Source organism: Cyprinus carpio, chromosome A7 (genome assembly GCF_018340385.1).
Source record: "Cyprinus carpio isolate SPL01 chromosome A7, ASM1834038v1, whole genome shotgun sequence".
NCBI lineage: Eukaryota > Metazoa > Chordata > Actinopteri > Cypriniformes > Cyprinidae > Cyprinus > Cyprinus carpio.
The window spans coordinates 41980125-41994327 of NC_056578.1; the positions used below are offsets into that span (position 1 = coordinate 41980125).

The 14203-nt window shown below is 38.3% G+C and overlaps 1 protein-coding gene across 1 annotated transcript in view; it reads left to right on the forward strand.

The window, feature by feature from the left end:
• LOC109064462 (sodium/potassium/calcium exchanger 2-like) overlaps positions 1 to 14203 on the forward strand; it is a 52378-nt gene that overhangs the window by 13961 nt on the left and 24214 nt on the right. Inside the window, 4 exon segments of the mRNA XM_042761216.1 lie at positions 4012 to 4050; positions 4723 to 4831; positions 6569 to 6583; positions 8694 to 8744. Of these exon segments, the coding sequence (XP_042617150.1) occupies positions 4012 to 4050; positions 4723 to 4831; positions 6569 to 6583; positions 8694 to 8744 (214 nt within the window).

Below are 14203 nucleotides of genomic sequence, written 5' to 3' on the forward strand. Positions count from 1 at the left end.
AGTGAGTGATTTTCTGTTTTTATTTTATTGTTTGGCTCATATTAACAGCGTACACAGCAGCAGGTACTGTTTATTACACTGCTGTCAATTAATACACAGATCTAATATAAACATGTGGTCCTTTCCCACCTGTTTACCTTCACAGACATAACCAACTGTGTTTTTGTAACTTATGTGTGCTTTTAACATAACCTTATGTGTATTTGACAGTTTAAGCGCAACAAGACATGAAATATAACTTAGTTTAGTTCTCACATGCCATGTGGCAGCCGCTTTCTGTGCGCTCAGAAAACACTATATCAGAAGTTTAAACTGATGTGGCTTTAAAATGCATGATTTCAGCACGATAGACATGATAATTAAAACCAAACATGTTTTTTGGCAGAGTAGAGTAGAGTAGCTGTAAAGGCTCCGCCCTATTCTGGGAATGGGGGTGGGGAGTAGCAGCTCATTTGCATTTTATTTAAAGATACAGGCACAGGCATGTCTTTCTGCTTCCACTCAAAACAGGCATTTTTCAAAATGACACAAAAAATCATCTGTTTTGAGTTGAAACTTCACAGACACATTCTGGGGACACCTGAGAGTTATATTACATCTTAATAGATGTAATATAAAAGGGCTTAATAGTTTTTTTGGATGGAAATTTAAACATTTAACCTATTAAAACAATTTTAAAGAATTTAAATATTAAAAAAAGTTAGTAAATTCTTATTTTGTTAAATCATCAGAATTTATTACATTTTCTTAGAATACCAATTATGTAAATCTCTCCCTTGTTTTTTTTTTTTTTTCAAATACCAGTTTAACATCCCGCAGATTCAAATTCCAACTCATAAACAAAATGAGATTTGTGTGATTCTCAACTTTTAGATTAGATTATAATAGAGTTTATATATATGTATATATATATATATATATATATATATATATATATATATAATCTATATATATATATTATATATATGAAAGTGTGTGTGTGTGTGTGTGTGTGTGTGTGTGTGTGTGTGTGTGTGTGTGTGTGTAAATGCTGTGGTCACAGTGTTGGAGTCGGTGGTACTTTGCAGATTAAAGCAGGTCTGATTGCAATCAGTCTCTATGATGAGGCTTGTGAAAGGCTAATTATCATAATGACTGAATTTACTCTATAAATGTTCATTCAGCAGCCTTCACCAATTCTGTTTTGTTGGCACTCATATCATCTTCAAGGTGACCCTGACATACACACACACACACACACACACACACACACACACACACACACACACAGTCGTCCCTCATCATGACCTTATTAGTCATCATGAAATTGACCCTAATTAATTACTCCCAAAGTCTTAATCGTTTTGTTTTCTTTTTTTTTTTTTTTATATTTTATTTTATGTTTTAGTTTTTTATCTGTAATGTATTGAATTAGTCATCTCAGCTCTTCTTATTATCAGCTTCACATTTGACATCTTCACATCTTCAAATCTTGCTCTGAGCCGCTTTGTGAAAATGAAACTAATTTGCCCATTTAGTTGAAATCCCTGAGCACAGCTGCACTGTTTCTCTAGTTAATGGGCTTATATGTTTACACATATTCCATTTACCAACATAAACTTGCAAGGTGTTGAAGCTGCAGTAATGTAGCAGTGCTTTGATGTTTTGTTGATTACAGAGACATGCATATATTTTTTTTTCTCTTATAGTGGCTTATTTTGGGATCCTTCACTTAAATGAGGAGGCACTTCTTTTTGTCAATACAATGTTGTAGATTGATGATTTGGCTCCTTTGTGATTTGTCCTGAAAACCCCTATAGGTGATGAGAGGGGCTGCTTTTGTAATTAGTTCTGCTTGCAGAAAATTGAGTCAGTAATTAGCAAGTGGGGGAGGTTTCAGAATTATTTATTTATTTATGCATTATTTATGCATTCAAGGATTTCTGCATTAATTTGTGTGTTTATGCATTTATCCATTGTATTATGCATTTTTATGCATTTATTAATTAATGTAATCATGTAGTTATGAATTTAGAAATGCATTTTTTTTTGCATTTATCAATTTTTAAATGTGTCCATTCATGCTTTTATTTGTATTAATGTAATTATTTATGAATTTATGTATTTATTGACATGTTTATGCTTTTATGTTTTTTTATAGATTTATCCATTTGTTTATAAACATATTTCATTTGTTTCAGTTTTTCATTTGTGCATTTATACATGTATTAATGCATTTACAAATGTATCCAAATATTTACACATTTATTAATTTATGCTTTTATTTATCCATTTATCTGTCTGTTTATTTGTGTATTTATTTATTTAAAGATACACAAAATAAACTTTAGTGCTCTTAACACTGTAGACCCAAATAGATTTAAGTTATAGTCAAATAAAAATATGGAAATGCTGATTTTTAATACTCGCATTGCAGCTTTGTTCAGGCTGGTGTGTGTGCAGAGACTTGACGTACAAATTGATTTTCTCCTTTTAAAATGGCCTTCCAGGGCTCTGTCTTGTACCTAATTTAGCCCTAAGAGCTAATTTTAGAGTCTTCTCCATCATAATAGAGCCTCCAATGGTTCTGCTTTACCTGCTGAACTAATGGCCTTTGAGCTTGATGGTGCTTTGTTGCAGTTTGTTGGATGGGGAGCATTGGAACAGATAAAGTTTATGGCTTATTCTGACAAGAACAACACACTTCAAGACACCATCTGACTGTAAAACCATTTTTGACTGAACTGGATTAGAATAGATTGAACCCTGTTGCTCCAGGCTGGGCTGGACTGACTGGTTTATTGGGAAGTGTTGTTTTAAGTGTCATTGGATGTTTAGAGGTTAAACTGGCAAGATCAGTGGTCTAAATCTGTTTTCACAGCACATACTTGGAAAAAAAAATCAGTGAGGGGATATTCCATAACACAGATTTGTTGAGGTCAGAAGTCAAAAGTCAGGGAGCACATTCTGTGAGGTCAGAGGTCACAGTACACACTTGGTGATGTCAGAGGTCAAAATAGACACTTGGTCATGTCAAAGGTCAAAACACATTCAGTAGGTTCAGATGTCACAGAATATACTCTGTGAGGTCTGAGGTCACAGCACAAACTTGGCAACTTCAAAATACACACTCAGTCAGGTCACAGCAGACTTAGTTGAGGTCACATCATGCATTTGGTGAGGTCAGAGGTCAAAATAGGAACTTCGTGAGGTCAAAGGTCAAAGCACAAGTTTGGTACTGTCAAGCACACACTCTGTGAGGTCAGAAGTAACAGCACATAATTGATTTCAGATGACAAAACACTTTCTTTGAGGTCAGAGGTCAAAACACTATCGAGGTCCGCCGTCAAACACACACTCTGTGAGGTCAGAGGTCAGACACACTCTGTGAGGTCAGAGGTCAGACACACTCTCACTATGAGGTTAGAGGTCAAACACACACTCTGTGAGGTCAGAGGTCAGACACACTCTCACTATGAGGTTAGAGGTCAAACACACACTCTGTGAGGTTAGAGGTCAAACACACACTCTGTGAGGACAAACACTCCTCACTATGAGGTTAGAGGTCAAACACACACTCTGTGAGGTCAGAGGTCTCTCACACTGTCTCACTATGAGGTTAGAGGTCAAACACACACTCTGTGAGGTCAGAGGTCAGACACACACTCTGTGAGGTCAGAGGTCAGACACACTCTCACTATGAGGTTAGAGGTCAAACACACACTCTGTGAGGTTAGAGGTCAAACACACACTCTGTGAGGTCAGAGGTCAGACACACTCTCACTATGAGGTTAGAGGTCAAACACACACTCTGTGAGGTCAGAGGTCAGACACACACTCTGTGAGGTCAGAGGTCAGACACACTCTCACTATGAGGTTAGAGGTCAGACACACTCCGTCAGCTGATGTGTTGTTGATGTGTGTGTCTCTGTGGAGTCTGATGTCTGTGTTCTGTCCGCTGGTCCTGTCTCACATCTCTGTGCTGTTGTCTCTTCTCTCTCTCTCTGTTGTGTTCGTCTCTTGACTGTGAAGTTGAGCCCTAGTGGAGTGGAGGATGACAGCAAGCTGTCGGTAAGTGTTGTCCATGTGTGCATGTCTGTGGATTGGTCTTTACTCGTGTCTGTGCTGTGTTGAAAAGCCTGACGATTACTTAATGAAAGCCTATAATTTTATTTTATTTTATTTTATTTTATTTTATTTTATAATTTTTTTCATTAGATCAGATAAGATCAGAATTAATAAATGGATAAAATATCTATTTCCTGTCTAATCCCATCAAAGCGGCAGCACCTTGACATCTGCCAGCACTGATCCCTGATCCTTAGAGTAATTTACTGAGTGTTTTCTCAGAGCACACACACATACTCTCTCTCTCTATCTCTCTCTCTCTCACACACACACACACACACACACACACACACACACACACACACACACACTCCTGACACCTGTATGATTGTGTTAATCAGCAGCTGACTCTTCTAATCGCACTCACATTTTGCCATAGCATCAGCTGCTCTGAAGGCAGATTAAGCCCACCCTTAACCTTTGACCCCGGTCACCCTGACCGCCCCCTCCCTGACCTCTGACATCTAGCCGCAGTTTAGAACTATTCAAACACGCTGCTTCTTTAAGATGAGCCACTATACCGTCTCTATGACAACCGTGCTGTCACTGTGCACCCTTTAATCTGATGTCACTGTCTAGAAGGCTTTGATTGATGCGTTTCTCCTCCTATCACAGGCCAAACCCCGGCTGCAGAGAGGAGGAAGCTCCGCCTCTTTACACAACAGCCTAATGAGGAACAGCATCTTTCATCTGATGATCCACAAACTCGACCCTCTCAGTGAATGTAACACACACACACACACACACACACACACACACACACACACACACACACACTCCATCCACACTAAGAACTGAATAATTCTTTGAAATGCAGAATTATTTGACAGAATTATTTTAAACGGTGCATTAAAGAAATGCCTGGGATATATAATATTAATATTAATATTAATAATAATAATAATAATAATAATAATAATAATAATAATGATAATAATAACAACATCACGTAGAGATATCAGTGTGCAAATTAGATTTTCACTTTATGTAATGAGAAAAGGGAGAACTGACTTAGTTATCTTAGTTATCTTAGTTATCAGAATTTTCTTTCATTCTGATATTTATTAGGAATACACTTTCTTTTCACCCTACTTCTCTTGTCATCTGATACACAAGCTCTTATCACCATTTTTGTAATAATTAGATGAATTAAACATATTCCTCCACATGTTTCTCAGCTGCTGGAGCTGGGGATGTTTCAGTAGACGGCTGTCGTGGTTTGGTGAAGTGCAGCAGTGTTAGTGTGACCGACTGTGTTTCCTGGCTTTCATTAAAGACTGTGGTCTTTAGAACTTTCATGTTGTAGAGATGTTTTATGATGTAGTTGTGTAAAGGTGGGCTCACCTTGGTGAAATTTGGCAAAAAATGACCATTGTTTGTTGTCAATAGTGCAGTGATAAAGCACAGCTCACACAGAAATAACTTTCAAACCAAACAGCTTTCTGCTGGTCAGTGCGGTGAATACACTTAACCAACTTAAACATGAGCCAAATCTGCATGAGGAATTATTTAGGCTTTGCATAAAATTCCCAATCACACAGATTCCTGTTGAAATGACTGAATTTCACCTGCAAACATTTGCTTAGTAACAGTAAATGTGACCACATCTGAAGAATTGATGTGTTGCTGTAGAGTAAGTCGTGGCTAGTGTTATTATTGCATAATTAAGATACTTCTACACTTTTTATGAAATTAGGAATTTGTTTTTTTTTTAATTTTACTATTATCTTTTTAATTTAAGTTAAAGTTGTAATAATTGTTTTTTAATGGCTCTAATATTTTTTTATTAATTTTAATTATTTATTTTATTTTTAGTTATTTATTGAATTTATCAAGCAAATGAAAATGAGAACTAGCGAAAGTAGCATGTTTATTTTATTTTATTTCATTTCATTCAGTTTCATTTCAATTTAAATTTATTTTTTTAGCGTTAGTTAACTTAAATATCCCATCATGCTCTGATGCATTCACAAAGTCGATTCACAAAGTATTAAGCCAGTCGTTTTTGCAGCTCGGTTTACTTTTTTTTTTGTTTGTTTAAATCCAAATTTGTTGTGACCAGCTAAAGGGATCGTTCAACCAAAGATGACAATTCTATCAGCATCTATGCATGCATTTCTACTGTGGAAAACAACCACAACAAAATAATTTTATTTTGGTATTTATTATTATTTTTATTTGTTTTATGTTTTATTGAATCTGTGTGTTCATCTCAAATCTAAAAGACACTTTTGTTTTCATAGGGTTTTTAAAAGCTCTCAGCTCTAAAAGGAACTTGAAAATGACCAAATTAAAATTTTGATGTTACCTGCACATTTGATGGGTATTTGAACAGTAGCTCATCTCATCTTTTTATTCACTACATGGCTTTGCAGTAGAGCTAAATTGTGTTTTTTTTTTTCATCTCTTTCTCTCTCTCTGTCTGTCTCTCTCTGTTTCTCTCTGTCTGCTGTTTCCTCAGAATTCGCTGACTCTGGTGAGTTATTCTCTAAATCTCGCTGTCATCACAGTCCCAGCTGAAGCCGCTCATCCTGCTGTCTGTACTGTCTCTGTTTATTCACAGTATTCAGATACAATGGATACTGTGGGTGTGTTATTTTCAAGTTTCCATGTGTGTTTGCCACTTTCTATTGTGTTTTTCCTTGCTAAAGCTCCATCTCATGTAACCAATAACCCTGTGTTCCTTGTTCACGTGTGTGTAAATTATGACTTTACAGTTAATTGTTCACAACAACCGTTACTGATAAATGCAGTTTTGTAGATACATTTTAAATTTTCACAGGCAGAGATACACACACACACACACACACACACACACACATACACACACACACACATATATATATATATATATATATATAGAGAGAGAGAGAGAGAGAGAGAGAGAGAGAGAGAGAGAGATAGATAGTTAAATCTCTTTTTATTGTTATTTGTTTGTTTGTATAGAGTTTTTCACAATACACATTGTCCCAAAGCAACTTTACAGAAAGTCATGATATTAATGTATATATATTATATATATAAATAGATATATATATATATCTATATATATAATACATACACAGTATATAATTGTATATATATACTATAGATATATATATATATATATATATATATATATATATATAATCCGTATCTATTTATTTATTTTCTTTGTTTTTTTTTCTTACATATTAGTTACAGAAAGTGCATGTTACTGTTTCTTAGTGCATCACAGCGTCAAGCATCAAACGCGGGGAAACTGCACCTGTTACATAAAAGCAACGGCACATTGTGATTGTGTCCAGAATATATTTGTTTTAGTGGAGTTCTGGAGTAAAACACCCTCCCCAGATGAATCGATGAATTGCATAAGTTCATTAATTGACACTAAACACAATAAATAAGCAGTGGCTGGTTTTCCACATGCACATGTAATTCATCGCTTCTCATCACACACAGACACACACTGAGCGAGCTTTCACGCTTCTCAGACACGACAAACGTATCGCGCAGTGCTTTAGTCTGTGTGTGTGTGTGTGACCTCTTGCACAGCAGTTTGTATTAATTATTGAGCTCGACCCCCGCACCGGACCAACAGTTCCTCTATTTTTGGTGTGCTCTGTCTAACCCCCCCCCCCCCCCACACACACACACACACATTCATAAAGACGCTGTGATCCATCATAGGCTCTTCCAGCTGATTGCATACGCAGGCGCAGATGTTCACACATGCCAATAACCGTCTGATCGGGTCTTTCATGCGACCTTTATTACGTAACAGCTGAATCGATGTTAAAAGCTTTGCGCCGCTGGGATGAGCGGTCAGCAGCTGCAGAGGTCCTTCTGCAAGGTCACTGCTTGACAACAACAGGTTTACAGCAGATAAGATCTTACTAATAAACAACGGGGTCCAAAAGTCTGAAAGCATGTAGAAAATCTGAGATTTAAAATCTAATTTAAACTCGGATATAAATAGAACATTTTAGGGTAAAACCAAAATTGTATGTATTTATGTATGTATTTATTTATACACAATATATATATATATATAGATATAATATATATATATATATATATATATATATATATAATAATATATATATATATATATAAATATATATATATATTATATATATTATAATTAAGTAATAGCATTTTGAAATTGCTGTTTTATCCTAAAACGTTATTTAAAATGATAATAAATTAAATTTTACATTCCTAATTTTCTAAATATGGAAATATACAAACAAAAATGTCACGCTATTCATTTCCATGTTAAAAATATATTTTATAATTATTTATATATTATATATATACAGTATACTGTTTTAAATTGGAATAATATTTGTGTTTTTGATCAAATAAACTGTTAGGTGCATCAAGCTTCACTCACAGTACTCATCTCAATGTATTTTTGTAATCCTTTTTTTTTTTTTTTTTTTTGTTCTTTTTGTTATTTTTTTTGTGTGGTTGTTGTGGGGGGTTTTTTTTTTTGGCCACATCACCTCCTCTTTCTCACTGACACTTATATATTTGTGTGTGTGTTTGTACATGCGCCAGCGTGTGTTTTTTTATTATTGTTTTTTTTTTGTGTGATATTGTAGAGCTGGGGACTTATGGCAAGCTAAAATATTATCACTCAATGACCGAGGAAGGTAAGACTCTTTCTGTCAACCCTAATTTTTCTCTCGTTCTGCTTCACCTCTCTACCCACAATGCTGTTTGTTCATGTGTGTGTGAGAGAGAGGTTTCTTCTCCATTTTTAGTTTCATGACCCTCTTACCGGGATTTCACTCACATAAGTGCAAATCATAGTTTTCATCCTTAATCGAGTGTCATTTTGAATTTTCTTGGTGGTTTCTCTTTCACCCTGTCCATTTTTTTTCTTCTGTTTTGGTTGTTCTTTGTAAGTTGATTATTGATTTGTTTGATATATATATAAGTAGCAAGTCATGATTAATGACTTTTGGTAAATATCCTTCCCAGACATCCTGTTTCAATAAATACATCCATGCGTAAAGAAAACTGGGTGCTTTTAATAGTCTTTAAAATGCATAAGCCAGAATGGTGGGTCGAATGTACACAAATGCGGCTGAGTTTTCCGATAACAAAGCTGTTTTACTCTTTACTGTCTGCAACCGCTCAGCAAACCATGAGAGTCAGATTAAACTGGCGGTTGTACAGAAATAGATGGTAAGAAACGTACATCTCAGTGCTGAGACCTAGAGTGAGTCATTCCATTACTAGAGTTATGCAAGGGATAATGCAATAATAACAGCCCCTCTAGCTCTCTCATGTCTCACTAATGCAATAATGTCACTTCTTAGACATCTGTTATGGCTGAATTGCTTAAGTCTCTTTGAGGATCCATAACGTCTAAGAAAACAGCATGTGTGTGTGTCTCTGTGTGTGTGTTACACTGAGTGACAGGCTTCTTATTTTAGTTCCCTCCTCCATACTAAACAGACTTTGATGTTGTAACATGCAGCATGGGAAGGTACACAAGTAAATATTTTATCTGACTCTATTTAGAGACACTCTGCTTGTATTCAGAGTAACCCAACGATAACCTTCACAATACCTGCCTATAGTAAACACTAGTGACACATTGGCATGCAATTATTGCATTCAGCTGCCGCTAATCACAGCGTGAGTATAATAAGGCAGCAGGTGCAATGCATACCAGGTTCTTGCCGAGCCGGTGACCCAGCCACTCAGCGGTGGTACAGCAACCGTGGCGATGGGACGTGATGTCTCCATTCCCTCCTTCAGGGAACGAGGGTTACCATACGTAACCGAGACATTCACTTTCAGTTGGTCACTCTCAACGTCACGACGGTGACTGACGAATAGGGATTCCTACCAAAGTGCCATGGGTGCTGCCCCTTCCAGTGTCCTGTGCGAGCCGCCTGCACACCTATTTGGTGTAGGCTGGGGCTTGGAACAAGTAGTTCCACTCACTACTCTCAAAGCACTACCTCACTGGGTGAGATTGGATAACACTGGGAAAACGTAACCATTCCACCTGGAACAGGGATGCTGTGGAAGCCCCATCCTTCCCAAAGGAGTTTTCAGGAGCAAATACACATATAGTATCCGTTTGGGTGTATATGGAGAAATTGGAGGTGATTGTAACCCTCTTGGGAAGGCAGAAGTCTGCCGGGGAAACACAGACTCTAAGGCTATACCATGGACTATACACATATGAATACCACTTAGGTCTCAATATGGAACCTAGCCTTCCACTGTTCTCACGGATTCATCGTGAAGGTTTGGCGCCGGATGTTCCGTGTTCCGTCGCGTCTGGTTGGTGTGGTTGATGGTGTATATAGGGTGTGTATTATGCACACTCTGGAGCAGTTTTAGCAAGCTGACACTAACCAGGGGCCTCTACCCATTTAAGGTGAGATCACAGGAGGATACTGGTTCTACACGGAGGCTATAGAATCTAGCGAATGTGTTAGGGGTTGCTCAGCGTGCAGCTCTACAAATATCTGTCAGCGAGGCACCACGAGCCAGTGCCCAAGAGGATGCAACACTTCTAGTTGAGTGAGCTCACAACCTGAACGGGCAGGGCACATCCTTTTCCTGATAAGCCAGGGTGATGGCATCCACAATCCAGTGGGCCATCCTCTGTTTAGAGACGGCATTCCCCTTCTGGTCTGAGGTCTTGAAGCTTTGTGTCCGGTCTATGTAGCATCTCAATGCTCGGACGGGACAGAGCAAAGCCAGGGCTGGGTCTGCCTCCTCCAGGGACAGCACTTACAGGTTCACCACTTGGTCTCTGAAGGGTGTAGTGGGAACCTTGGGCACATAGGCTGGCCGGGGCCTCAGGATTACATGGGAGTCAGCTGGCCCAAACTCTAGGGACGAGCAGGTCCCCCACCCTCTTGATGGAGGCCAGTGCAAACAGGGGCAGAGTTTTCAATGAAAGAAACTTTAGCTCAACTGAATGCAAAGGCTTGAATGGGCCCTGCTGTAGTGATTTTAGCAATAGAGTCAGGTCCCAAGAGGGTATAGAGGGGGGCCGGGAGGATTTAACCTCCTGGAACCTGATGACGAGATCATGCTTACCTAAAGAGTTCCCATTCACGGGGTCATGGTATGCAGCAATAACAGCAACCTGGACTTTGAAGGTGGAGGGAGACAGCCTTTGCTCCAGCCCTTGCTGCAGAAAGGAAAGCACGACAGCAACTGGGCATCTTCGGGGGTTTTCTCGGTGAGAAGAACACCATTTGACGAACAGGTTCCGCTTGTCTCCTAGACGGTGCTCTCGCCAAAGTGATGGTGTTTGCTACCTCCTGAGGTATTTGATATAGTAATTATGTAGTTCATTTAGGGGATCTGTGTTGGTTCTAGGGAGGTGTCATGGGTGTTTGCAAAGTGGTACCCTGTCTCTGAGTCAGTAGATCCTTCCTCAGAGGAATCAACCATGGAGGGGCTGTTGCGAGGAGCACTAGTTCGGGGAACAAGGTCCGAGTGGGCCAATACGGTGCCACTAGCAAGACTCGCTCCTCGTACTTCCGGACTTTGCACAGTATCTATGCGAGAAGGCTCATTCTGGGGAAAACGCATATTTGTGTAGGCCTGTGTGTCAATGTTCTTGCCGAGTGTTCCCTCGGTCAGGGAGTTGATGAATTGCAGTGAGCTGGCAGTCTCTGGAGAAGCAAACAGGTCTACCTGAGCAGCTCCGAAACATCTCCAAATCAGCTGGACCGTCTGGGGATGGAGTCACCATTCTCCCGGGAGCATTGAACAGCACGAAGTGACCTCAAAAACTTCCGACTCCAAAGGAGGGGGTGGTGGGCGAGTTGCGACATGCGACTGGAGCGCAGACCACCTTGTCGTTTGATGTACGCAACGGTCGCTGTGTTGTCCATTTGGACCAGCACGTGCTTGCCTCATAAGCGAAAAGAGATCCTCTGCATCGGGGAGAGTTTGCGCTTTTCCCAGTTGACCCGAAGGCCCAACAGGCTGAGGTGCCAGACTACCAGGTCCCTGTGCTTGCATAAGTGATGCTGTGCTAGTATATGCCAATCATCTAGATAGTTGAGGGTGCAAACACCATGTTCTCTGAGGGGAACAAGCACCGCCTACGTGACTTTCGTTAACCCTCTATGCGCCAAAGTCGCAAAATTGCTACAAGACGTCATACTTAATAAAATAGACTGTAGTTCCTAATATGGTGTAATATCTCATTTGTATTCCCTACCACTAGATGGCAGACATGTAGTACTTCGATTCTAGACCAACATTACGTCATGTTCCTATTCAAAGGAAATAGCAGAGTAAGTGAGCTATTGTGTCATTGATGCGGAAGCAGTTCAGTTCATAGCGTGCGAGTAAATGGTGAGATTTATGAGAGAAAATTGCCAAATGGCTAATACAAAGTTGTACCGTGAGGATGTACCGTGAGGATGACCACTCTTGTGCAGGTCCTTCCGCTGCCTTGGCCTGGTGCACCTGCAGTAATGCCATAGCATGTAAGGCGGAAGCATCTTCCCCCGCAATTCGTATAGGCACTGTCGGTTAGACCAGATGAATGCCTACAGTCCCAGAAAGGAAAGGAAGTACCGGGTCTCCCCGGCTTCAGGAGGCAGACTTAGGACACAATTGCATGAAGAAAGGTACCAGGGCGGGATGCTGAGAACCAGCACAAGCCACCTTGAGAAACCAATCATCGGGGGCTCAGGACGTGGAGGAAAGCATAGCTGTCATCTCCAGATCCGATTCAGGCTTTGCCACCGTCCCGGAGGGTGGCAGCACAGCCGAATGTTCATTGGACAGCTCTCCCTCCGATGCTGAGATTGACATCTGGTCGGGGGGAGGCCCACCGGATATCACTGGTACGCTCTTTGAAGAGGGCCCAGTGCGTTCCGTGGGTTGGACTCGTAGTTAACAGCTAGAAACAGTTTGAGCAGAACAATACTAATGATCGGCTCCGAAGCGAAAAGCTGGTATGCATTGCACCTGCTGCCTTATTATACTCATGCTGTGATCAGCAGCAGCTGGATGCAATAATTGCATTGGCATTGGCTCGTTTAGTATACACTCAAAGTAGATTGGTCTATCGAAGCGATATCCCAATTAGTTGGTCACCGACGTGACATCGAGAGTGACCGACTGAAAGGGAACTTTCATGACTGACTTAAGTACACTTTTAAAATGTGACCTTTGTAATAATGTAAAAAGTTTTACTTTAAAATACATTTTAAATCATTGTTTTAATAATCTTTTGTCATGTTTTAAAGAAGTACATTTATTTTTATGTGTTGACTAACACACTAAAGCACATGCAACGCACTTGATTATACTTTTAATTGCAGTGTGTTATTCAGTATTGCCTTTCAAGTTAATATATTTTAAATGAATAATATTTTAAAATTTTCATCATTGTAAATGTTTAATGCAAATATTTTTTAATTTTAAATATTCAAAAATTTATTTAACTTTTGTTTATTTAATTTTTGTAAGTTATGCATTTATATATATTTTTATTTATTTATTAATTTTTGTTGTAATACATTTTGTTTAATTTAATTTAATACAAAAAAGTGTCCGAAATCATTTAATTTAGTTTATTTATAATTTATATTTTATATTATTATTTATTTTTTGGATGTTGTGTAATGTTTTTTGTTTTTTGTGTTTTTTATTTTTTTTTTTTTTTATTATATAATAAATTAAAAAATGGAAAATTGTGGAATATTGAAAACTTTAATATGTAATTACTTTAAATACAGGAGAAACAGGTTTCAACAGAAATGACATTTAAGTATATTTTAGTTGATCATAAATGCTTGTCAGTACATTCTCTAGTACTTTAACCATACTTCAAATATATTAGAAGTAATTATGAAAATACATATAAAAATGTGTAAGTGGATCAAAAAACTCTCCAAAGTTCAGCAAATTGCATTTGATATAGACTTAAACTATAATACATTTTAATTTAATTGCATTCAACATTCAATTTCCTAAAAACATACCATTAATTTTGCACAGTATAATTTTGCAGTATATTCTTTTAAAGTATTTTATTTCTGTATTAAGTAGCCTTTTATGTGTACTTCTTTTCAAAAGGGAATATTTGATGTGATTTTGAGAAACCCAA